Here is a 26,897-nt window from a genome sequence, read left to right on the forward strand (position 1 = left end):
TGACATTACACTACAGACTGTCTCACCAGAGAATCGAGGATCAACTTCACTATCTGTAGAGGTTGGTTAGATTCAGGTGTAAAAAATAAGGTTTTGGTTAGATATCAAAAACGCATGGTAAGGGTTAAGGAGAAAAACACATGGTTAGGCTTAGATATTTATAAATACATGGTCATAACGCATCAATCCTGTGCCATACAAAACAACAAGCAAAGTAAAATAGTACCATCTTAAAATTTCTGGACTTTTTTTGTGGACATGTGGGCACTAATTGCCTGTTTTAATGTGAGATTGGGCTTCCAGAGCTCAAGCAGTGATTCCCACTGCAGAATCATGCCTGTTTCTAACATGAGCGTCCATGTTTGCAATTTTTGAAAACATGCTGCTAGCATCAAATCAAACAACGAATATGTATTTTTCAAAATGCAAAACAGAGCAAAAGATTCACAGTTTCAGTATCAGAAACGTTATATCTGTTAAATGAAATACCTGGTTTGAAGAATTGACATTGCATTTAGATTAGATTGCATTCTGCTTTAATTTGCATTTTTCACAGCATAACGACTTTTTTTGGAAGCAGGGTTGCTGTAGTTTTTACTTCGTCCTTAAATGTGCAGACTTCCTAAAGTGAACTTTTGAGAAATTTTGAATTAGAATGCAATTGTGCGTAATATTCAAGGGAGCTCTTATTATTAATCAAGAACATGATATGGAACATAATGCAAAAAAACCCTGAAAAAAATCTTGGACATTGCACTCAATTCAACACCTATAGCATCAAAGAATAACGGATTCTCTTCATCACATGGTCATTCACGGATATTTTGTAGTGACGCATTTCATCAATAATCAATCACGGACTTCTTAACTTTGATTACATAAATTAGGGAGGCTTTTCTTTCCATTTTACAATGTTCATTTAAAAATACAGAGCAGACTTTAATCTTAAAGTCATTTGAGATTTCCATAGATCCTAACAACAGTGCATAATGTTTCACATCCTAACACTGTGATATGATTTATGCAACGTTAGCAGTTGGGTTATATGAGTGTCAACCCCACAATTTTTATCATTGTGCCCTCCTGAGGTCCAGTGATTGACCCAAAGTCCTGTTGCGGTACAGTCCACCTTTAGATGGCACTTTAACTGCTGCCCATTCTTTACACATATGCATATATTACCATATCTGGGCCTTTGTTGCGACATTACTCAGAGTCAACAATTAGCATCTCCTTTAAATGCCGACTCATTTTAAGCCTGATGATCACAGTCCCTCATACTGTGACTTCTGTCTTGCTGTTGGTGACAAAGTATGGTTGTGGAGGCATGTAGCGAGTGTTGTGTGACTCTGTTTCCATGATGTAGAGTTTCTTTGGGCCATAACTCTTTCGGTGTCCCAGTGTGTCCCTGCTCTGCCAGGGTCTTAGCATCCCTGGGCTGGCTGCAGTGCTGGAGCTCTGAGACAGTGACTGGGAGCTGTAGCTCTTAGGACTTCTGTATTTGTTTCCATTTTGCTTCATAGACACCTGTCTCGGAGGGCTGTAAGGATTACTTGGCTCTGGTTCCATTTCCACACCTTCCATTGGAAGGCTGCCCTTGGTTGTCATCTCAATTGCGTGAAGTCGGTTGCTTTGGTAGCTGTCATTCATTTTCTCTGCTAAAATATAAATTAATGAATAAACAATGACAATTTTATCATTTCCCAAGCATTTATTTGTCTCTCAAGACATCATTATAGAGGCTTAAAGTTCTGAGGTTTTTTCCATCTCTCTAGAGAATCTGGAAAAAATAAACAGGAAAATTGGTGAGATAAATAGAAACACCCGCTGGAAATCTAACACCATGCATTAGAGCTGGATGTCATCTGAAGGGAACCAGGCTTGCGACTATCAACATTACTGCTTTTTATAACTATAAATACTTAATGCAGAGACTGATGATAAACTGTTTACATTAAATCTTCATATACTGAATGCCTTTACTCGATATATTCAAATATGTTTTTAAAGATTTTCTCTTTCCCTAAATCCTTGCCCTCATCTATGTTAACTGCTAGCTTTTTTTCCTGTATTTGCTGGTTCACTGAAGTGTTTTCTTGGCTCATTGCCACAATCAAATGAGGAGAATACTGTGAACCCCTGGTAGGAAAAGGTAACGCATCATTTATGGGCTTATACATTTCCATATGCATCCTTGTGTGCATGCACACAAAGCAAACTGGAGCCCCTAAAATAATAACCAGGTATTAACTTTGTTAATTATTAGAATAAGAATTTACTTTGTGTATTTTCGTCATGTACGGTTGCTTTAAAAAGTCGCTGAACATTTTTGTACAGGTATGTACTGTAGAGTGCTAATAGTTGTCACATAATTTACTGCCCTCTGGAACAAATAGAAATGTGTAACTCTTTTACCACTCACTGCTGATCCGTAGACTACGGAAGCTGTGAAAAATGCCCAAAGACCCCATGGTTTGTCCTCTCTGGGCTACTGTAACAACACTGTGATTTAAATAGCTTGTTCTCAGGTTATGAATTCTTATTAACATGATTTCAGTTTATTAAATTGTATTAGTGCAGCACTAGAGTATTAGCTAAGCACAGAGTTGAAATTTTTCTTTCAACACTGCTTTTATTATCATTTGTTGTAATTTGTCTATTACAACCACTATGCTGGGATCAGCTCATTAGAAACAGACTACATTTATCCTTGAATCAAATCAGTTAAAGTGATAGAGATGAGAGGTAGTAGTAGTTGTGGGAGTATTGGTGATATTTTCAGAGCATAAGAGATAGAAGATTATCACATATATTACCTTACTTCGTTTTTATTATTTATTGCTCTTGAGTGATCTTATTCCAGATCTCATTTGATAAGATTTGCTCCTTTTAAATTTCCCCTAATGATCAGTAGTTTGCATGACAGCATTTCAGTGGATTAGAAGCTAAGAAACTGGAGGTGCTTGTGTGAATCACAAAGCTTGCAAGCTGTGACAGGACTTACAATATACATGCATATAGCTGTCATCTATTCCACTGCCAGGTCTGTCAAACCTTGCTAACAGACTGAGGTTGAATCTATAAAAAGCTTGCGTTTCTCTGTGCTAATAGTATCAAAATAGATCCGCAAATACCTTAACAAAATACTTTGATGCCTATGTGTTTGTTTTCTTTCTGCTCATATTAAGAGTTTTAGAAGAACAGGTAATGATGACTGGTATTCCTAATAAAAGCAACGCAAATGTCACAGTTAATATAAATTCTGCTTAAACTGTTATTCTGAGGCAGAGAAATTGTAATTCATCTTAGATATAACTGACAATCCTTTACTGTATTACAATGTACTTTAAATAGGTAACTGAGGCATTGTTTTGCCCACAAACTTTGACAATATAAGCTTGTATATTTTTGTCATTGAAGATTTACAATATCAAACAGACATAAAAACAATCTACTACCACATTGTGAAGTGGTACTAACTTGGTAGGAGTTCCTGTACTTTCCTGTTTCAAATGCTGCTTTGCATAATATTCAAAACATGAGAAGAACAACAAACTTGCTTCCTTGAATAATCTCTCAGTTCTCTTTCCTGGATGGACATTGGATTAACTCACCGAGATTTTGTAGGGCAAAGATTTAAAGGGGCTTCAGACAAACTGTGTTCTTCTTTAAAGAAAAAGTCAGCCAGATGTACTGTTGATGTTAAGCTATAATAGGAATGACAACAAAGCTTAAAATAACTACAGCTAGCACAATATTTTGATACCATGTTTCCATCTCTTGAGATAGGAGATAAGTATTTAGCATGAAATTAACCACATCTATTTTTATTGAGATTCTAAATAACATCTACTGAAGTATTTCAGCTGAAATGTCTGCCTCATTAATTTATAAACTTGTCCTCGTGTTTTCTTTTATTACAGAATGTACTGTTTCCATTTCACTCTGTTAACTGTAACACTACGTATACAATGCAGGAATTCCATGATTAGTGTTTATAAGAGGGCACATAATTGAGTCCTAATCAGATGAAAGAAGAGGCTTCAGAAGAACATATATAACCATATAACTAATTATTATCTGCAGTTTTTATTACCATGGCTTCTGGTCAACAACCTCTTACCTACAGCCTTGAGCGTGGTGTACTTGTTGAGATCCTTGAGGGGTGTCTGTTGTTCATATGGGCTGGTGATTTGTCCAACTGCTGGATATGGCTGACTTATCAAAGTTGGTGACTGAGCCACATTGTTCATCTGGTTGTTGTCTAAAGAAGAGGAAACACAAGTTCTTAATGCAGAAACTAAACCACTGTCTTTCTTTTTAAATCCATCAACATTTTCGGGATCAACAAAACCAAAATCAATAACACCCACAACACTTTCCAATGACAAATTCAGTTTTGTAATTGAGATGTGTGAAGATTTCTAAGCATTAGCTCAAACAAGATGTGATAGAATTGGATGGTTAATTCGAATATATGTTTCTTCATCTTGGTAGAATTGCATTCCCCTTAAAGAAGGCTTTCTGGGGGACTCAGCTGGAGAATCTTGACTGCTCTCTGCAGTTTCTAGCACCAAACTAATCCTATATTAGACAGCTGGTAAATTAAGGGGTGCACAGCAAATATACTGGCTCACTGCCTGCTGGCATGACAGAGTGAACAGATGTTCGAAGTGTCTTCTCTTTGCTTAGTTTAAAGGAGATTAGAGCAACATATAAAATCAGTCAGTAGTCTGAGGACTGCTGCATGTGTCCATTATAGATGTATTGGTATAGAGATGTCAGCATGTTTTTGGATCCAATACCTGTTGTAACAGATGTAACCTTTCATTAGAATTCTATTTATGCTTCATTTAATCTCATCCTGGCACACAATCACAATATTTCAAGTGTAATGAGGTTATGAATAACCATTCATTCTGTTATTTGTCATGAATCAGATCAGAGGAGGTGCCTGAATTAATCTATAATGATATCTATCAGTAACCTGATTATAAAAAATTCATCACTGTTATTGTTGATAAGCTTTAAATGAGATGGGTCCTTGGACCAGAATAAGTCTGATTAAAAACAGATAATTAATACAGAAAATAGGTTAATTAGGCTCTTATTCCCCACTGGTCAGCAAGAAACTTTATTACTGTGCTAATTTTATTTGAAAAGTCTCCGTTTATTGATGCTGTCTCATGAAGTAATGAAAAAGACAGTTTCAACTTATGTTTCACTTCACTCTACTCAACAAAGGGGGAGTGTAATGAGAACAATCAGATTTATGGGATACTTATAAAGTGCAGGACCAGGTTGTTTTTGCCTTGTAATGAGGCGATATCACCTGAATCATTCAGCTTGTTGAAAGCTATTTTCAAAAACAGTGATGTTTAAAAAAGACACCATCGCAGGTATAGATCTGTTGAAGAGCATACTTCCATCAGTTCCTCGTTTCTATAGAAAACAGATTCTGGGAGAAGACAAAAGAAAAAAATTAATCTGAAAAAAAGCAATTTAGTCCCAACATCCTATTCATTCATTCTTCAAACTTCTTTCAGGTCCATTTGAAGGCAGGGGTTGAAACAGGGGGAGCAGAGACACCTCTTAATCACCAACTGCAGCTCCTAGGAAATCCCCTGTTGCTACCACACCAACAGGTTTATATCATCCCTCAAGTACATCCTGGGTCAGTCCTGGGGCCTCCATATATAATATATTATAGTCTCTTAAAGGCCTCTAAATGGAGGTGCCCAGGGGCCATCCTCATCAGGTGCCCCGATCACTTTAATTGGCTTCTCTACAGCATAAGAGATGCACTCTGAGCTACTCCCACAATTTCAAAATCCTCACCCAGTCTCAGTTCAGCCATGAATCCTGCATATAAAACTAAAACTTCAGTATCTTGCAATTGAAAGCTTGTATTTTTGTGAGTTTCCAAAGCACACTATCATAGTTGATGCTGGATATGTAGATGGTAACAAACAGAAACTGCATGTCTGCAGATCTCATTGACCCATGAACTAGATCCATTGATTGTTAGACTTCTTTAACTTAGATAGACACTTCCCCTTCAACTGAAGAGAGCTTGCAATCATTTTTGGAGAGAACTTGGTCTCTAATTAAATGTAGCTATTTCAGAGATGTGACCTTTTGATTCTTTATAGAGTGCCTTCCTAACTACAGCTATGCATTAAAATTGTGCCCATGAGTGTCACCCACAGGAGTGCAAACACACTGAACAGGTCTGACATAACGGGGAGAATACAAACACAGCTCTTAGTCTGAGTGTATAAGGACCTAACAGCATGCAGGGGCAGCCTTGGCACTCCATACTCTGAAGCACCAAATCCTTGTCATAAGCCGTTCCCTGGTTCACTGTGTAATAGCCCAGACATTTTGCATTGTTCCTGTTGGATCTGAGGCTAGACTATCAGTCTTGACCCACCTTACAGTATCCTGTCAGAGCTCTTACAAGGGAAGTTGAGGAATGTCACTTGGTCCTGTTCAACCCTGAAACTTTGCTGCTACTGACTTTCTTTTACTACCTCACTGACTGTGTCTCAAGAGACAAGTTCACATCCATCAGTCGCCTCCCTCTTTAAAACCGAGTTGGACACAGGTCCCCAGGGTTCAAGAATTTCTCAGGGTGCTCTTTCCCAGTAATATATCCAGTCAAAGACAGAGTGTGACTTTCCAGACTGAACACAACTTGGGGTAGTGTCTCTCATTTTCACCATGGTCTTCGCCACCGTAGTCCTCTAGAAGCATTTTGATTATTCTGCAGGAAGGTTCATTTGACATTCAAATGGGGAACAGGTGGTAGTGACATAATGTGACGTAATCATGTGGCATTGTTGTAGAGTTCTGGCCCACGGAAGATTGAACTCACCTTCAGAAGGTTCTAAATTGGCAGCAGCACCAGGGCCTGCGTTCTGGTCGAATAGTCAAAAAGATTATCTCCTATATTCTTTCCCTAAGCTCGTTTCCTTGACCTCAATGGAAAACGTCATGTGGTTAAGGAAAGAAGAAAAAATTCTTATGGACACAGGAAACATGAGCACTCTGCAGTGACAATCTGACCACACTTACACAAAGCTGTGATGTGGGTCTTTTTAAATATGTTGTATTTCAAATAATATAGAATATAACTTAATTGTTAAGGTTCACAATTAAAAATAAATAATTTTATTATTAATTTTTTAAAGTTAAATATATTGTGGTTACAGGCTACTCACACCCTCTTTTGTGTCCTCATATTTATCCACACAAATCACAGTTAATTTGACTGGATGAAAATATTTGAGCGTCGCTTGTGGCTGCAAGGAATTGTGGGACAGATTTATCTCTTCTCCTTCATAAAGGATGGTCTGGTGAATCCTATGCTAAAGAATATATATCAAAATAGGCATTGAAGCTTCTCTCCTTAGTATCTGGAGAATTTAAATGGCTGCTATTTAGATTCTTCCAGGCCATTCCTCTCAGTTAGGAAGGATCCAAAGCAAAGTAAACTGAACCCCTGGTTCAAGTTGGTCACAAAGGGCTATTCAAGGCCAATCAATGCAGGCTGTCCGCTCGAACTCCAAATTTCTCCCATGACAAGAATTGTGCTTCAGTGACTGAGCAGCTGTGACCTTTTTATTTAAAAACAGACATCAAAAATCTGTGTTAAATTTTCAGGCTGTTTTTCTTAGCTTATTGACCTGTTTCCATTTCATTGTAAGTGGGCCATGGATACAGGCTCTCATTTAGAGTGATCTTGTTTGAGTTGACAGTGAAATCTTCTTTCATGGTACATATGGAATTGACATGACTTGAAATTATTTAACCACAGTGATCCTTTATTAATCCTGCTTTGCGAAAAGTCCTTGACACACAGATGTATACTGTATTGTACTATTTTTGTGTTCTCACTGAGGCCATCCACTCAGGAGGTCATTTGTAACCGACGCCATTTGAGCAGTTTCACTTCAGTCAAGGTCAGTGTCATTATATATCCTTAAAGGAGAAGACACCAAAAGTTAATAATTTGAATAAGTGATGATTTTCAGAATGCCACACTCAATTCAAATGGAGGTGCTGCTGTATGTAGTTGTGCATCTTTCCTTCTAATATTTATCGACTTCATGACTGAGTCTCATCTGGGCACATGATGTTTTAAACATTGCAGCTTTTGTGTCAGCTGCTGGGAGAAAGTAGGCCACTTCTGGAGACTGGTAAGGTTAAAGACTGCATGGTTTTTTTTGTGGAAAATAAGTGAGTTAACACTCGACACAGACACCTCCCTGGAACTCATAAAAGATTTAAGAGAGTATTTTGGGAACTGTGTGCCCTGAAATAAATAGTACAAGGAGAAAGGCGTTCTTATTTACAGACAACCTACTGTCAAGTTAGTGATGAAAATATTCTTTTCTTTCCCTCGCAGTATTGTGCTATTTTTGTCTGACCTGTGAACCCCTTCCTGTCAAATAGTATATTTAAATTGCATGCTTGCATAATCACTCATTTGCAGCTGAGCTTACCAATTCTCAAATGTATCCATGTACAGATAAATCATTTGGTCAAATCTGTCTTATACTGCAGATATATACTTCAACATGTTATTCATTTGGTAAGAATACCTCACAAAAATCCTATAATGATGATATACTTCTAGATCTTATAGTATTTTTATGATAATGATGTTAAGGGTTGTTAAGATGAAAATAATCATTAAATTATGTTTCTTTAACATATCCATTACAGTGAAAAGATTTCACCTATGTTAATATTAAAAACCTTTATTATTAATGATCACGTAGCATAAGAAAGGAAGCAATTTATTGATCTAAAATTATTTATGTAGCATGAGAGCAACCCAAAACATGTATAAAAGCAAAATGTATGAAGTTCTATCTTCAGTCACATGAGGGGCCCACAAATGGCCCACACAGCATTCAACATCATGAGACACTTTCGGAAAGGAGGTTGTTCTTCATAATTGTCATCATTGTTGTGAAGAAGGGAAGCACCCACTCTTTTTTTGTGCCACTCTGTCTGTGCAGTCTTTTTTAGCGCCTACATTTCAGTAGCTGCTGTCGTAACTTTACGCTGCCTGGTCCAGATGATGTTTCAGTTTTGTGGCTGGTTCAGACAGTGTGTAGAGTATTTGGTGACTGGTTGAACACATGAACAAAGCACCAGATCTCATCTTTACAAAAAAAAAAAAAAAACTTGCAAATTGTTGCCCACATAAACAACAATACTTAATATTCACCATAAAACATGAACAAAACATAGTAGAATGGGCCAGCATGGGTAAAGATTGTTGAAGCTCCCTAATCCCCAAAACCTTCAGCAAGTGGCCAATTGGAGTCAACAAAAGAAAGGTTGAATTGCTTCAAAGGTAACTGAAAAAAACCTACTCATCAAGCACCTTGAAAAAGTGTCCACAAGTGTACAAAGGAGAATTGTCATTCTGTACGTTTACATGCACAGTTCAGCTCGACCTGGCCAGTTAATTTGACCACCATCCATGTCAGAGTATACATGCATGAGTATGCTTTTCATTCATATTTTACAAAGTGTTCAAACTTTTTTTTTAATTGGGGTTGTACTTTACTTTACACAGGTCCATCATTTAAGTAAAAGGAAAAATGACACAACATTTGTAAATATAAATTTCTTTAGTTTCGTTAGTAAGATGAAAATTTAAGATAACTATCTGCGAATGGCAAGTTCACTAGGAGTGAAGCCATAAACTTTCCTGTCACAGTCCAATTTTTTTAGTGTTTCCTCACAGGAAGCCTGTAATCATCTCCTTAAAGGTTTGACGCTCTGGCATACTGCTCATATGATAAATGGCAGGTGGAAACTGAACCATGCGTAGACGTCTCCATTTGGTATCTGCCTCTCAGCTGTCGTAAGAGATAATGCAGCGGAGATACATTTCTATGTGGAAGTGAGGAAATGGGCTGTCATGCTACAGTGGAGTGTTGACAGTGAGCAAAGACTTCGTTCTGTCTGGCTGACTGAAAAGAGGCAATACTTCACTATTGCCCCATGTACGCAAAAGTCCAATAAGGCATAGACAAGATAGTAGTGGCTGCCCAAGAATGCCAGGTTACAAAGCTGTATTACTTGTAGTCTGAGAAAAAACACCGCAGTCTAACAGATTATTGTAATCTCTGACAGGTAACCGATGAGAAACGAGGGGTCCCTCTGGGAACTCCCATTCACTGCATTGAACCATCTGCAATTTACAGTGACTATTATAGATGGGGCATGTCACCAGAAAGCACAGCTGCACAAGACAGATCTATATGTGAAAAAATATCATCTCACCTCTCATAACCTTCCAAGGATTGCTGTCAAGAAAACAGCAATCATAACTGTGCAAACTCAGTCTCTGAACATCTCAGCAAGCCTTTGTTCGCTGGGTCCTGAAGTTGAAGGTCATTAGATAAAAGGAATTTAAAATCATTCCTCTCTTCTGTACAGTGAAGTCTCAACTATATATCCATAATTTAGTGTAAAAAATATATTTTTCCAAGAGGGCTTGCAGAAAGTGTCTGCCTGAGAAAAAATCTCAAGCTCGTAAGCAGATGCTGATCAGTTTTTTGCATCTTTGTACCTAAATTTTTCCTCTCACTTTGACCAATTTTCATTGTAAAAGTAATCCTCTGGCTTGTGGTCTCCAATGTGTTGATATAGTAGTCATCCACCAAAGATAAGCTGCATGAGCGTATGGTATATGATTTGCACAATGCTCTTAATTACATAATAATAATAATAATACTAAAATAAAGGTTTGTCAGCTAAAATGGATGCAGTTTAACAATTAAAGGATATTCTTTACATTATCTAACCTATAGACCTGCAAGCACTTCGAACTAAATAAAAAAAAAATGTGCACATATCAACATGTGTTGGTTGAGTCTATACCAGTTAAAATAAGGTTAATAAGAGTTTCTCATTTAGCTCATCTCAGTACTAACAGGAAGAAGTTGCCGTATGCTGGATTGTCGATGTAATTTCGAAGTGTATCTGATTATTAAAGTATCTCAAGGGGCAGTAGCTACACCGGCAACCATAAAAACTTCTTCAGAAATTTCCTAGCATTAGTTTGCTCCCTACAACATGGTATGTGATGCTAGAATGTATATGGTACCAAAAAAGGTGGTGCAAGTAAAATAATTTCCCCTTTTTCCACTTAAATCAAAGGAGAGAACATGTAATCATATAGTACCAAACTGACCAAACAAACCAAAGAAAGTTTTCAAAATCTATTTCTATCAATTTCTAAAGTGAAAATCTGTAGATTTGAACCCATTAATTCCTAATACAACATATAGGTGTACTTGCCACAAGGGTACCACATATTTTATTGTACAAAAAAAGAATGCATTCAGTTTGTTGGCTTAGTTTTATATAAAGTTATAGGATGCTTAAATAGCAGTAGCCTTGTGGCAGTCACATTTAACAACAAGTTAAACAGCACATAGATGTTCCTTATTATCTGAGTCATATTAGAAAATATTGCTGCCACCAGATAGTTAACACCCGCTTAAATGCTATGATACTAATTATGAATTCTTATTTGGGGATTTGAAATAATGTGTGCTCATAGTTTTGCTGGATTTCTACCTATTTAGCAACTTAACACTAAATGTTTTGGTTTGCATTTTTAAAAATTTGAGTTTTACACTTTTTTTTAAGTGTAAAACCTTGTTTGTTGGTAAGAGGCATATATTCATCTGAAATGACTATATGTGTGAAGATGTACTGTTTGACTAGTTCTTATTCTCATACTTCAATGCACTGAGTCATAAACTGGCTCAAATAATTATTTCATCAACTATCTTGCTCTGAACCTCCACTGAACGCCACATTTCATGCTTTTACTATAAATGCTGTATGACAATGGATGTAATCATTATCAGAATTTTAAACATAATCTTCATTCAATCCAAACAGTCTTGCATTTAGTTTCTGAGAGCGATACACTCAGCTGCAGCTAATTTTAATTTTCAAACCTGATTTTTAGTGTATTGCCATTTGTCATAATTGTCTAGGATGGAAGCAGAGCTTGTAGAGAGACATTTACTGGATATAGCTGTGAAAGCATCAAGCGTATGGCACTGAGCAGGCCAGGTTAGCAAAAATAAGAACTCTTCTGTGTCTGCGTGCATCTCTGTGGGTGTGCGTAGGCGCTGATGCTGATGAATGAAAGAATAAGGGTGCACAATAATGTGTAAGGCCGTGGCCTACAGTATTGGTTAAGAAAGAGCACTAGGTTGTCACTGGTAATTACTGTCTGTGTTCGGTGATTGTTGAGCACATGACTAATTGCTTTATCAGCCCAAAGGATTTTGACTGAATGATTTTCTTTTTCTCCCCACTCTCACTTCCTGTTCCCAAGGTTAAATGAGGACAGGGCTCACACTTTAAGATGTTTTTTTAAACAATCAAAGAATTCATTAGATTCAGCTTACAGTTCAGTGGCAGGCACCGGCCATTGAAAATGGTTGGCACTGAGTTACTTTACTGTCTTCAAAACACAAGTGAATCAAGAACATTACTGCCAAGATATTTAAAAATATGGATTTTACACATTGCACTAAAAAAAGTAAAGTGAATTTGTAATGTGAAAAGTATGAATCCAGCAGTTTGTTTGAAAAAATCTAAAATGTGTCAGCAACTCTGAAAGCTTTGTTTGCAAAGGTTTTTCTGGCTGTTCAGCTGAATTTTGAGGGAGGAGCATGCACTGAATGATGCCAAACATGTCGGGTGGTCAAACTTGTTTGGAGTGACAGCTTGACAACACTCAGTTAGGTTAGTTTTGTTCACTCAGTGGAAGTTTAATAAAGTAAAAGTCTGTTAAATGCGTCGTTAAGGCAAATGAACATTATCTGGATAAAATCCTATGCATTCACTTTCAATGAACTCATTCCCAATTATGTTTTTTTTTATATTTACAGGCAACCTTGGCTTTTTTCCTCCACACTGTCTTCTCCATGGATTTCCAGTCTTGGCTCATAGATTTAGAACTTTCCAAGGTATCACTCCAATTGACAATCCCCAGTAAAAACATGAATACATCTTTTAGCATCGGACTTGCTGCTGAGATTGATCTAAACAGCGGGCAAAACATTTGGATTTACAAAGTTTATATACTATCGCTAGGAAATTGTTTTCATGTAGTGTCCATTTATTTATTTAAAATCTATATTTAGATGCAAACTTATTCTGTTCGATTAAATGATAAAGAATCGGTATGTGAATAAGTATGAAGGTGATGGGCTACTTACGGAAACTGTTAAGTGTTAGTCTGGTTTGTATGTTCTCATATTGTTGGCTGAGTCCGATGTCCTCTGTATGGTCTGAGGCAGGATGGCGGATCACGTGTGCAAGAGCTCTGAAACGATGAAAAATTATTTTGGCAGGATATTTCCGTAACTATGTACACACACAGACTTTGTTCAGCATAGGAAATCTAAAAAGAACACTGTGACCATCCAACGTATAGTAATCTGTTGTTTTGAGAAAGATTTCACTGTCCAGTTTTGCACTTCTCTACATTCTAGAAACTCACAAGAACCAAATTGAGTCATACTAAAAACTAAAAGTCAGGATGTCACCAGCTTTTTTTGCTTCACTTTCTATAAATTAAAAAAATCAAATAGATAAAAATCCCACTTTTTCTATATTGCAGATTAACTGTGATTTTCTTGAGAGCCCCTCTTCCTCCCAAAAGCCTACATTTTGCATACAACACATTTTTAGTTCTTAAGTCAGGCTAAATTAAATCATAAATGTGAGCACCATTTTGACACTACAATGATGTCATTGCTGAGGTGTCATAACCGCCCGTCAGGTTGCTAAAAAGCTTCGGAAACAACCTCCGTCCACATATTTATACTTCTCTGACATTAAAGTCATCTTTAAAAGAGATAAAAGAAACCCGGTAACATCAATTTTTTGAGTGCAATGTGAAAATGTTTAATTGTCACAGAGTCTCTCTTTAAATGACTGTATCAGCTCCACCTCAGCATTGCATCCATGGGAATACAATGCCTCAAAAGGATGCTGCTGTCTGTGCCACAAGAAAGAAACACATATTAACCAACTGTAATTAGTGTCTGAAATTAACAGCAGGAAACAGAAAGAGATTAGATTAAACGATTTTACATCGGCAAATTGGCTGGCGACATTCTCAGTCCAGCTGTGTAGGACTGATGTTCACAATCCAATTAGAAAATAATAACCTAGCCTACTTACTGTGTCTTAGAGAGTCAATCTTTTCAGAGACTGTGCTCCAACCTGCCTGCAGGATACAGTAGAATGTCATACCTTCATATTGTTGTAACTGCTTGTCCTTGGGTTGTAGACTGGTAAGTTGTAGCCATGAGACCACTTATATCTGAAAAATATTGAATCCTGCCCACACTCTGGCTCTTAAGACCAGCCGTGAAAACCCTAATGATGAATTGACTTCTGACAGTCAAACAAAATGCTGTTGAAAATGGATCAGATCAAAGATGACCTAAACTTTATTCACATTAAAGCATCGTAAAGGTTTCAAATTGGCACCTTTAAGTTGAAGCGATATCCCAGTTTGTGTGTTGGGGAAGCTCACCAAAAATATGGAACTAGACTTTGGACTTAACTTAGTTTTTAATACAGTGCAGAAGTATAACTAGTGTAAACTTTCTGTGTTGAACTGTGCCCTCCTTCTGGTGAAGACAGCAACTATACAAACACTCAACGTGTGCAACATACGCCTACAGGTGTTCCCACTCCACTGCTCTTTTATCATAACCTTAATTTAAGTAGAAGTCTCACTGAGTCTCTAAGACAGCATCACAGTTAAAGCTAAACTACATGTGCAGACATCTGACAAATGCATAGGAATAACAAAAAGTTAATGAAAGATTAAACTTAATTTATGAAGGCGTCACTAACTCATAAAATCAAAAGATAAATATCATAGGTCATCAGCATCAGTTGTCAAAGTAAATACAATCAATCAATTGCAGGCACATTAGGAAGTATAATCTTCTGAGTTGCATAAAACTGCTTTGAATTCATTCAGCGCGATCAGCTTCTTAAATTTTGGGAACAGGTCGGAAAAAATCCCACGTGAAGACAAAAACTTCCCCAAGCTTTTTTAAAAAAAACAAGCCTGTGAATATGGAAGATCACATGGCAATCCTTGCCATGTAAAAAAGAACAGCAAATGAGTGTACGTTTGGACGAGGCAGACCATCCAATAGCATACAACAAAAAGTGGTGATAAGAGATTTGGAAGTAGTGATAAACTTCAGCAATCCATAGCAGACAGTACCCAAAGTGTAGCATTGTGAGGATGTGTGCATGTTAATAACACCCCTGCAGTTCAGCACAAACATAAAACTGTCAGCTACATAGTTTTTTTGTTTGTTTGTTTGTTTGTTTTTTGGGGGGGCTTTTTAATACTAATATTTCCACCAAATATTTTTCCCATCTTTAAAACTTTTCTTGAGCCTTTCCTTGCTTTTTCTGCCACAGGCTCATCCACACACCTTGCAGTCGCATCTCGCTCCTCTCAACAGTCCCAGCAAACCAGTCACTGCTGGTGATGCTGGAATATCTGCAATATCTGGAATATCTTCCTATATCTCACATCATTTTTTTCACAACTCTCCTAATATTCTCTCACAGATTATCAATAACCACACAATGTCTCCTGTCATGGGCTCGAGAAAAAGTGCTAGTGTTTGTAAATTGTGTTTCAGAAAGATGAAGTATATGTGTTACAAACAGGCATGTTTACTACAACCATTTTGGACTGTATTTTTACATTATCACATTAACGTCTTTTTCTACAACTTGTTGTACATAATCCAGATAATCCACGATGCACAACAGAATTTGATTTGTATTGTGCACTGTTACAGCTCACCCTGGGATGCCTGAAAATACACAGATTGTCATTCTGAATTTATATTTCTTTCCGTTTTGTTCAAATTATCTTTCATTTCTTAAAATAATAACTTCAGTTATGAAATGCAAAATTGGATTATTGGGAAGTTTAATTTGTTGAGCGAAGGCAGTAAACGCCAAAAGCAAACTTTTAAAGAAAACACTGATGCACGTGTGATGATTTACATGGAGGATATACAGTTCAGCAACATGAATGTCATTGTATGGTATCTTTTAGAAAATTGGTGACTTAAATTCAAAATAACTTACATTCTTTTAAATTTGCAGTAAAAAAAAAGAAGCAAAACAGGTCAACAAACCATACAAAGACAAAGGGGAAAGCTGTGTCCTTTACTTCAGATTCACAAGGGGACTTAAGGACTAACCCCACAAAGGCAGAGACATTATTCTGCTCTTCCCAATATCTGACATCGCATCAGAACTGCACCAGAAACATTTAAGCACATACAAATCAACAGTATAAACAATGACCCCATGACACCTTTCTATTGTTGGCGTTTTGCACTCTGTCCATTTCAGAAATATGTGTTTTCCGTGAACATAAAGTCTAAATATAACACTGAAATCTCCTGGGATAGTTCTAAACTGCCTATCCAATACACTGAGCGACAGGCAAAGATGATCCTTGTCCAACTTATTGTCCAGATTTCCAGTTTTCATATTAGAAAATTCCAAATGCATTAAATAAACTCCGAGCATCGTTACATCATACACTGTTCAGATTCACTGTCATCCATCCCCTATTATTGCTGGGGAGTAGACGGTGACTCTGAATTTCTTTTACAGTTAAGCCACGAGGTTGTTTTTACAGCTGTTTTCGAAACAAGTGACGTACGTTTGTTGCTTTCAGCCCAATTTGATTTTGTTCGACAAAGATACAGTTGTTTTTGACAAAAAGCTTTGTGCTGCAACAAAGAAGTCATTATAAGTATCGTATCAAAAAAGAAGAATAATTACCATTTACCTTGACATATTTTCTCTGTGTGGACGGTGCGTCTTTTCCAAACCAAGCTTTGTGAAAATCCCTATCAGAGCCATTATGGCCACGACCCCGCATACGACATAGACAATTAGGTTGGATTTATCCTTTGCTGACTCCAGCGCCACATCCACTTTTGGCGGGGGTCTGCCGGTCATCATCCATGGCGGGGTATCATAGTTTTTACAGGTGGTCTGGTCCAGTCTGGAGTTTTTAAATGCGCAGCAGAATCTGAAGCCACAGGTGCCGCAGCAGTACAGGTAGCTGCCTGTCCTGCAAACGAACGGCGGGTCCCATTGGCCCATCACATCGTAGTAGCCACGGCACTTGTCCTCGGTGTGTGGGATTTCTGTAACTACGCTCTCCCCCTCTGCTGACTCGTTAAACCCGGTTACTATGATGAATTCATCCACGGTTTGAGCCGGCTCGCCCTCCGCGTCGCATACGATAACTTTCACTAGAAAGTAACCGAGCAGCAGCTCAGTACCCCTCATCGTTGCTCACTTTTTTACGCCCTTCTTGACGCTCCGACAAGGTCTCATAAACATAGCAGCATCTTTCGGCGGATTGAAATAAAGTCGCGCGTAAATGCCAACAGGCTGATTCCAACCTCCATGCGTAAAAGCCTTGCGCCACCTTGTATTTTTCGCCCCTTGGAGAGAAGAAAAAGAAATCAGTTGTTGCTGAGCGGTAGCTCAAATAACAAGTGAACTGTCTACAGAGGCAAGTAGTCAAGTCGCATCTCTATGCTGTGCACCTACATATACTGGATAGTGTCAGACACCTCTGAGGCACCCTCACTCCATAGAGCCCGTTGCAGAAAGGGATAGAGAGAGTGGGAGAAAGACAAAACAAAATATCCTGTGAGTGAGTGAATTGGGAGAGAGAGGGAGGGAGTAAATGAAAGAGAGGGAGAGCAATGAGCAATAGCTCTGATTACAACCCCTTAAAGGCCATTATTATTGTGCTGTGTGATAAAGTCTACGGCAAAGGTACTATGCGTGATTCGAATGTTCCCAACGATAAATGATCAAAGACAAGACTGAGCTTTAGGGTCATTATAAGACTGAGAGAGGTCACAAATGTTGAGAAAGAGATTTATTTGAATTTAGCAATTATGACTCGATGAGACATCAATTTAGCATGGGTGTAAGGTTTGAGGATGCCCAGCCAAACCTCTTCTTTCATGCATGGGAGCTTATCTCAATTCTCTAGGCTCACATTGACATTTTTCTGAGATTGTTGCCACCCTTTGACAATTCATGTTATGCCAGCTTTATTGAAAATGATCGTTTAATCAGGGAGAGAAGTACCCAGCATCTATCTGGCAATTCAGAGAAATACAAATTCAGATTATTTTTTAATATCATTATATCTCCCCAGCAAATTGTGGAACATTTTCATTATCAAGAAGTCTGTGTCAATTGTTTATTTAATGTTCTCTTTTATTGTTGCTTTTGTCACAACCCTGTAAAACAAGTGATGAAAACTTCAACCCTCAGTTTGATTTACTCTGTTGTGAACACAGTTCTGAAGAGAATTTCTTAAGGTCAAATCACATATCAAGAATATTGTCACAGAAGACATCATTATTTGAGATTGGTGCATATGCATAGTAATTTATCCATAGACAGGGGTGTCAAAAATGTTGAGTGAAGTTTAAATACTCTCTGCTTGATTATCTACCAGAGGCACAAATGATACATACTTCACTGACTGGTGTAACTACCCACAAGCTTTGAATCTGAAATCATGCTTGAATATCAGTAAGGTAGCAGTTTGATTAACCATTCAATTATCTACTCAGATACACTGTAATCATATGCAGAGCACTTGCAGTGTTCATTTTATGAAACAGACCATGTGTCGACCTCAGCTATTAATTACTGATAATTTACAAAGAGTAACAGATGATGAAAGGGCTTCGACAAGTATGGATCTGCTAAAAAGCTTGTTGGCAAATTATTTTTAGAGAAACCTTCTTATCTAAAATTATAATTAGTGAAAGGAGGCCTACCATCTGCCACTTGAGAAATCTCACTCTTTCCTCATTTGATGTTGAATCATCTTTGCAATGAGAGGCTACTTTTATTTACAAACGGCTGTCAGGGGAGTTTTTACTTGTCTCATCTTTAAAGTTCTCTTAAAATAGTTTGCACTGTCCCCAAGGACTAAACTTCTAAGTGAAAACAATTCAGCTTTGGAAGGACGAGATAAACCTCATGGCGAGTTGTACTTGGAGGTGAGGACATGGATTTGGAATTGTGATGATAAGTTACCGACGCACTGTTAAATGTGGCTAACTTTTTAATTTGGTTTTGTATTGTGCTGTCACAAAAACAAAAATTGTTCCTCACAACTTAAAGAGGTTGTGATGAATTTACAAAATAAGCCAGAAATATCTTTTTTTTTCTTTCATTCTCTTGAATCCAGAAATACTGGATCTAAAATGTCTTTATTTGTGTCATGACTAAGGAAATAACGACAGAAGCCTTGATGTTGAATATATTTTTGTGTTTATATTTTTGCATATTTTCTGTTTTAATGATTTTCTGAGCATAAGATACCAAATCTTACATTTTGACTTGCAAATAAACAAAGAATAGAAATCATAAAAGTAATTAATCTCACACGGTGCACGGTAAAATGACCAGTGCCTTAAATGAAGGGGCTGTTTCTGTTTGAGTAATTTATTTAAGAAGGGAAAAGAGATTGATTTCCACAGGACTGCTCTACATTAATCAAATACAGCCGTGCGACAACAGCGTGATTCCTTCAGGTAAATCTTTGCCAAAAACTTAGTCATTCCATGCGCCACTCGAGGTGGGAGCAGGTGGGGCGACAGGAGGGTTGTAATTCTACTCTGACAGGGTTGGGTCTAATTAAGTGTTCAGACTGTGGGGAATTGCACTACAAGCTTGTTTTGTAACAACTGAGTAATGCAGCTGACACATGCATCAGCTCAGGGCTGAGATAGGAAATAGTTTGCCAGTACAATAGACACCCTTAAAGAAACCCTGATATCTTTATCGATTGGCACAAAGATGTCTAGATATTTCTAGTTTGGTTAAAGTAAATCACTCTCTCTGTACTTTTAACAGGTAAACCCAAGTTCCTTGAATATAATTGCAGTTATGAATTAAATTAATCCTGATATGATACTATCGAAACTGTAATGTAATGTAATGTAACAGTAGCACTGATTATGTGAATTAGAGGTAGAGGCAGTGTGATCATGTGCTAAAGAGTGTGTAATCATGGCCAAATGAGCTCCTTGTATAAAACAGAGTCCGCACACTCGCAGAAATGCTACCTTGAATATCTGTTAAGATACTACCTCACTGTGACGATTTGAGTCAGAAAATGTGCTCCTGTGACACATAATGTTGCTGGGACTACTGCAAAAGTACTTTGGCTGATTGCATGGACAGTATATGTTATGTGTTACCGTGTTGACACACTACCCATGTATATAGACTCAATCATTAAACCTAACGGGTTAGTGCTAGAGGTAAAAAAAAAAAAGGATAGAGTTTGAAAATTAGCTGGTGCCTGAGGTGCCTGAAGTAAGGAGAAACAACAGGTCATGGGCCTTTTCTTGCATCTTATCCCAGCTCCACATTCTTTTTTAGCAACAATGTTTCTGGTATGTAAACATATGATATTTTTCATAATGGGCAAAGTCCAATAAATCAGTGATTTCCTGACTGGAATAACATTGAAGCATGTGAATTACTTGTCTCATATGAGTTTACCTATTTTTCAAACCAGATTTTCCATACACTTTTCATACAATTTTCCAATACAAGTAAGGCCACATTTGCTACACACCTCTCATCTAAGTAGAATGCAAAATGTAGGCGAGATGTTCTCTAAAAGTAGATTATATTTCTAAGGGAAGTCTTACTACCTGCTGACCTTCCTAATCTTAGATCGCAGTATTCATTGCTGCATTGTGCTTTCCTGTCATGTGAACAGTTTCATAACAGCAACATGTTTGCAGCTGCATTTGCAACAGGATTTCTTTGAAGATACAAACCAGCAGGCGTCATGGCGACAGCTAATTTTCATGTGATCTCAGTATCATGGAGTTATTGGTGCTGGTAGGGTGAAACTCCCCACTTCAAAGAGAGACACTCAAACAAATGTACATGACTTTATGATTCGACTTTCTCAATTCTGGTCTCTTTTCATCCCCAGGTTCTTTTGATACTGGATGAACTATCCTTTGTTGTAATAGACAAATGTGGAAGCACTACATTGTGATTCCAAGCCAGAGAAATGAGTTCCTGTCAAGACTTTTTAAACTTGGGGAGTATATTTTTTTTCCACCAAGGCAAAGCCAGTAAACAATTGTTTTGAGGACTGTATCTAAAAGCCTGAAGCTTTCACTTCAGTTTTTTTTAACCAAAACGCTCAGACAGAGTATATGCTTGTTTAATTTTTTTCTTTGTCCTAGTTATGAGATGTACTTGAGAATAGTGGAAAGAATCCAACTAATTTGTATAATATTGAAAGGTCACACCATAAACCGCAGTTTACAGTACACAATAAGCTTTCAAGAGTTTGTTTATATCCACATCAACCTTTTTAAAGCAGATCTGTGTTTCAGACTGTGCGACTGGTTTCATTAATGTGTGATAGCAGTGAAGGATCAAGCGACACACTTTTCGATTGCTATGGATAGACTAGGACACTGAGACTAAAGTTGGTTGAATATACAATATTTCACATCAAGCAGAACCTTTTAAGTAATCTGTAGACAAAGTAGGCCATTCAGTGGGGACTGTTCGTCTGTGTTCCGTCTCTGCTTCTCAGCGCCTGACATTTTTCCCCTAGTCTTTTTATTCATTTTCCACACAATCAAGAGGCAGAGGAGTGCAGAGAAAAGTTGTCATGGTAACTGAAAAAAAAAGCCCAAATGACCATGAGTGAGGCAGAGCTGATGGCGCACAATACTGTGCAAAATATTTTATTACTTGATGCTAAAGCTTCAGGATATTACACTGAGATATCCTACAGATGAAAAGTAAGAGAGACAGCATTATGAGCCTCAAGGTCACAACTCTATTGGAAACTAGCAAAATTATCATTGCACTGACAGGTTGTTAATAATTTCAGGGTTTTTTCAAGCTGTTAAATGACATTTGGCAGAGCAGCATAATCCTGAGCTTGGTTCATCTTCATGGAAGTTGCAGCTGTCACAGTGGTCAAAGTTTCCAACTAGCATTTTTCTTTTTGTGCCTCCGGAGTGTCTGGAAACTGGTTTAAAACTTTGCGAAAGAGATTAATGTTTAATCCATCAGACTAAGCTATTTTACTAGAGGGACTGACAGCTCACAATGCTTCAAAGAATATTTCAGATTTATGCCTGATACCTATGCATAGTTGAGAAAAACAACAGAAATTGGACATGAGTGAAATCTTATTAATTAAGTTTGAGAGGATTTGAGATCGAACACATTCTACAGTAACGACTTCCTCACATACATTGAAATAGATAATTTTCTATTCTGTTGGCTTTACCTACCTTATTGCAAACATATGGTGAATTATCATAAAGGAAAATAAGACTTCTTGGACATGTTAAGACACGCAGTGCGCCGATCGCTGGTTTTCCTCTCTACTACAGGAGATGAGTTGGGTCGGTGCCCACAGGCTGCAAGGGCTTGACTAATTGTTAAAGTTCCAATACTGCAATAAGAGTATGTTTATGCCAAATATTCACTAAAAGAGGAATAACAAAACAAACACAGAGCAGAAGGGACACTGTGGGAGCAAAGGGAGAGAAGAGCAGACCAAGGGCCTGTTGCATTTTAAAATAAGATGATTTAGTTCTGTTAGATGTGTGTTGGAACGTTAGCAGTTAATGAGTGACACGCAACTGTGATAGCAACTCTCTGCTGTCTGTTTGGCAGCACACAATCTCAGCTGAACATATACACATTCATATAGCCCCTGTGTGGGCTGTTGGTCATAAAATGTGCATGCATATGATGAAGTAGCCGGCTGGATGCATGTGAATAGACTGGTGTTTGGCCATCAGCCAGCATTTATTAACATCATGCGCAAGTTGACTTCTCCGTTGCTGGAAATAGAAACCAAAAAGACTTCAAATTCTTTGTAACTTTAAAGTCTAAGATAAAAGGAACTCCACGGGAAACTTTTAGACACCTTTGTTATTTTTTTCTGATAATGTCTGTCGCTTTTCTACTCCCTTCTCTTCTCTTCTCTTTTCTTCTAGAAAAAAAGGCAACAAAAATAACCATGAAACACAATGATTGAGAGCAGTGAGTACATCAGTCATATGTTTTTGTATTTCTTTTTTCTTGTCAGGTTGTAAATTTGGACTTGTCTCGTCTTCATGTTTTTGAGAAAGAGAGAAAAGTGTAGATGCCGTGTGTCACTATTTTGGCAGCAGGCCAGAACATACTTGGAAATCTGTTCCTGCAAGTCATGCAAAGCAAGACAAGTCACATTCAGACAAAGACAATTTAGAGATTCAAGAGGACAGCTATATATGCCAGTGCGTTGTTGGACATGAACTGTTACTGGTGACTGTCATGCATCTGTTCTGTCTCAACCTGAGCAACCACTCATAAAAGTTCTGATTAAAGTCTCAAGTGTGTCTCCTTCTCTCCTTCTTGAAGAAAAGACTCATCCATATTAATCATATTTTAAAATCTTTAACCATGAATTTAACGAAAGATTAACAACTTATAATTCTGAATATACCATAGTTATATAGTATATTTATTAATTTTGTTAAAGTTATTAATTTTGTGCAGTCAATATATGTGAAAACAAAAGAGTTCTCCAACCTTGACCTTAAGTAAGGACTACATGTACTGTTAGATTTAAGTACAAAAGTTTGAAAAAGAAAGAGAGAGAGAGACATAGAAACGCACAAAAAAACCTGAAGCCGACAATTTGTGGAAATTATAGCTTGAGTCGTCTAAAGATCTTTTAAAAGATTACTGCATACAGATAGGAAGGTGCTGAATTGAGGTTCTTGACAATGGATGGATCACCAAACTGTTGGGGCAGACTTTTAGAAGACACTAAAAGAAAGTTTTTGTCCTCTTAGTTAAAATTCAAGCCATCTGGATGCCTGTCTATAGATATGGTTTATTCAAGATGCCATCACAGGCTCCAATCATTTCCTACAGTCAACTGTGGAGAAACAGGGTGGCTGTTTCACTCCAAGTTGGCCACCTTTGGATCTCTGGTGAGATGCCAGGCTCATTATAGCAGGATGAGCATTCACCTCTCCTCTAACGATGTGAGCTTCCCAGGGATAATGAGACTCCTGACCTCCAGGATCAAATACTTGTCTGACTATTCCAACCAGTTTGCATCTAGCAGAAGGAGTTTTCCTCCTGAATTCCATAAACTTGTTTTGTTTATTAACAACTTGCAAATTATCTTTCAAACTTGTGTTAGCATGTCATACATAACTGTCAGATTTCAAAAGACTTAATTACACAAAAATAGCAGGCTATTTGATTATACCCTAGTTTGTTTTTTAAATATTCTACTACATTCTACTAGTATTTTAAAGTACTTTGCATCAAGTTTAGTAAGAGAGAATTATAAAATCCTCATGAAAGCGTCAGTTAAATGCAATCTAAAAATAATTGCATTTTGATTGTAGAATTAAGAAATAATGGAAATAATCATATTTTCAATATGTCAAACTGTGGTAAAAGGTTTTTACACTTGTTTACATACTCGTGGTTATCTCTTTATATGCAAGAAGACAAAAAGAAACAAGCAGTCGATGTCTTAGCTGAACATTTCAATCTTGGAACTGCACCAGTCAAACTGCCAGGGTCTTTTTGTATGGAGTTTGTATATTCACTTTGTGTCTCTTTGTTTTTTTTCTAGGGTCATTTATGGAGGCGTGAGTGTTAGCAAGCTTGGCTGTTTGTCTCAGCTGTCTCTTTCTTGGCCTTGTGATAGATTTAGAGATTACCCAGGGTGCACCCAGCCTCCCTGACAGGCTTAAGCACCCAGTCCCCACGAAAATGATTAACTTAACTAATCTCTTATCCTTTTGTTGTAGAAATAGAGTCCCCAAGGTGGTATTCAGGACCAAAGTTTATATATTGTTCGTATTTAGTGACATATTTCTAGCTGTGTGCTAACGTAGTCAAGCCAAAGTCTCTGTTGTTTATGTGTATTCACATTTAACTAAATTTAAATCAGACTGACACACAGTCAGCTCAGCAGATGTATGCAGCGAATCAGAGAAGAGGAGAGGAGCAACAAGTCAAGTTGAAGTTGCATCGCCAATGCTGATGACATATGGTCACTTTACAGTTGCAAGAAAAAGTTCCCAACAAGTGCATAAATATATAAAAAAAGAACCGTTTAGATTTCCTAGTTTTCAAATTTAGCCCTGGTCTCTTCTCAGCTGCTTAATGAAGCCAATAGTTTGCCAATTGCCATTCAAATGAGGAAGAGCTCTATTTGTGCCAGTGAGTTCAACTATCTTCAGAGTACATTCTACCAACATTATCACACACGTGCAAAGCAAACATCGACTACCACAAGCGTTAGTCCTTGTTAGATGACACACACCATGCCTTACATTGTTCACTGAAAGTCAAAAACATTTATCTCAGGTAAATGGTGCTTCTCCAATTACCTGACTGTGCTCAGTACTGTCCACTGGTTTACAACATTTGGATAACTGGAACATGGGAACTTGTTATCTTGCAGTATATCAGCAGTATTTGATTCACTTCACCCTCATGCAGATTTTTGGTAGTCCACAAAATATGTCAAGATTTTGCACATGTGCAAATCTAATTTCTGACAACCTCTGCAGAGGGAAAATCTTGTTTACCTCCCTGTGATATTTGGCACCCAGGTAGGAAACCACTCACCTATGTGAGAGTTCAGTGAAACAAAAAGAGGAACTCTTATGGCTTTACTGTAGAGAATTATTCTTCATTATTATTTCATTTATTTCCACAATCACAGCTGTCAGTGGTTATTTTCAGATGTCATTGACTACTCAGCTTGTCTTTCAAAAACATTTCTGCTCCAGGCAACGCATTATGTGTGAGAGACCCAGATATTTAGGTCCATGGAGGCAGGGAGACTGGACGGGGGTGGGGGCATAATGCTTTTTAGTGCTGCGAACATTAGCTGCTTGGAGGAAAAAAATAAAACTGAGGACCTGCCACAGCAGAGATATCCAAAACTGAGCTTCCAGCCTTGGCAAATATCCCAGAGAATCGAGGCTCAACTGTAGCATAATGTCTGAATGTCCATCCAACACATTCCCAGGTGAGCAAGCCCACAAAATGCCCATTACTATATGTGCAATGCTTGTGGCTTCTATCATTATTTATAGAGGCCCTAGCTGCAAAAGTGTAAGAGGCAAAATGTTTCAAACATATCTATAACATAATCAATTACTATTTGAAGCCAGGGGGAAGCAACTATAACATTTAATGATTAAATAATCCACAATTTGAGGTTTGTTTTTAGCACAGCTATTATCATTCGAGAACTGTATTTGGGTTTTGCTTGTTTACTGTGATGACAATACGACCTTGACAAGAGTCCTGTCGGACTCCACTGTGTGCTTTTCAGGAGAAGTGGAGACTTCAGTCTAGAAAATAGAAGAGGACATCAGAGAGAGCTGCTTGGGTCTCCTGTGCAATGTAATCTGAAGCACTATTCTTCGATCAGACCTATTTTCAGCCCACACATTTTACTGGAGCAAAGCTGATCTCCCCAACATGCACTCTGGGAGAATTTGGCAGGAGGGCGCGCGCGCGTGTGCATGCACACACACACACACACACACACGGAAGTTGGCTGGGTTACTCAAATCAAATTGAGTCTAAATTTGACCTCCAAGGGAAAAACTCTGGTCTGGCGAGCCTGTCCTAATCTGCAAACAGTTTCTCCTTTATTAACATCCAGATCAATGTATTTCTCTGTAAATCTTCTG

The 26,897-nt window shown here is 37.7% G+C and overlaps 1 protein-coding gene across 1 annotated transcript; it reads right to left on the reverse strand.

The window, feature by feature from the left end:
• Positions 1-242: 242 nt before the first annotated feature.
• On the reverse strand, positions 243-17,723 carry shisa9b (shisa family member 9b). Its single transcript, XM_072368547.1, has 4 exons — positions 16,913-17,723; positions 13,275-13,381; positions 4,124-4,264; positions 243-1,658 (listed from the first exon to the last, which is right to left on the reverse strand). The coding sequence occupies exons 1-4, from the start codon at positions 17,419-17,421 to the stop codon at positions 1,276-1,278; spliced, it is 1,140 nt and encodes a 379-aa protein (XP_072224648.1). The 5' UTR covers positions 17,422-17,723; the 3' UTR covers positions 243-1,275.
• Positions 17,724-26,897: the final 9,174 nt, after the last annotated feature.

Source organism: Leuresthes tenuis, unplaced genomic scaffold (assembly GCF_036924035.1).
Source record: "Leuresthes tenuis unplaced genomic scaffold, fLeuTen1.0.hap1 SCAF_17, whole genome shotgun sequence".
NCBI lineage: Eukaryota > Metazoa > Chordata > Actinopteri > Atheriniformes > Atherinopsidae > Leuresthes > Leuresthes tenuis.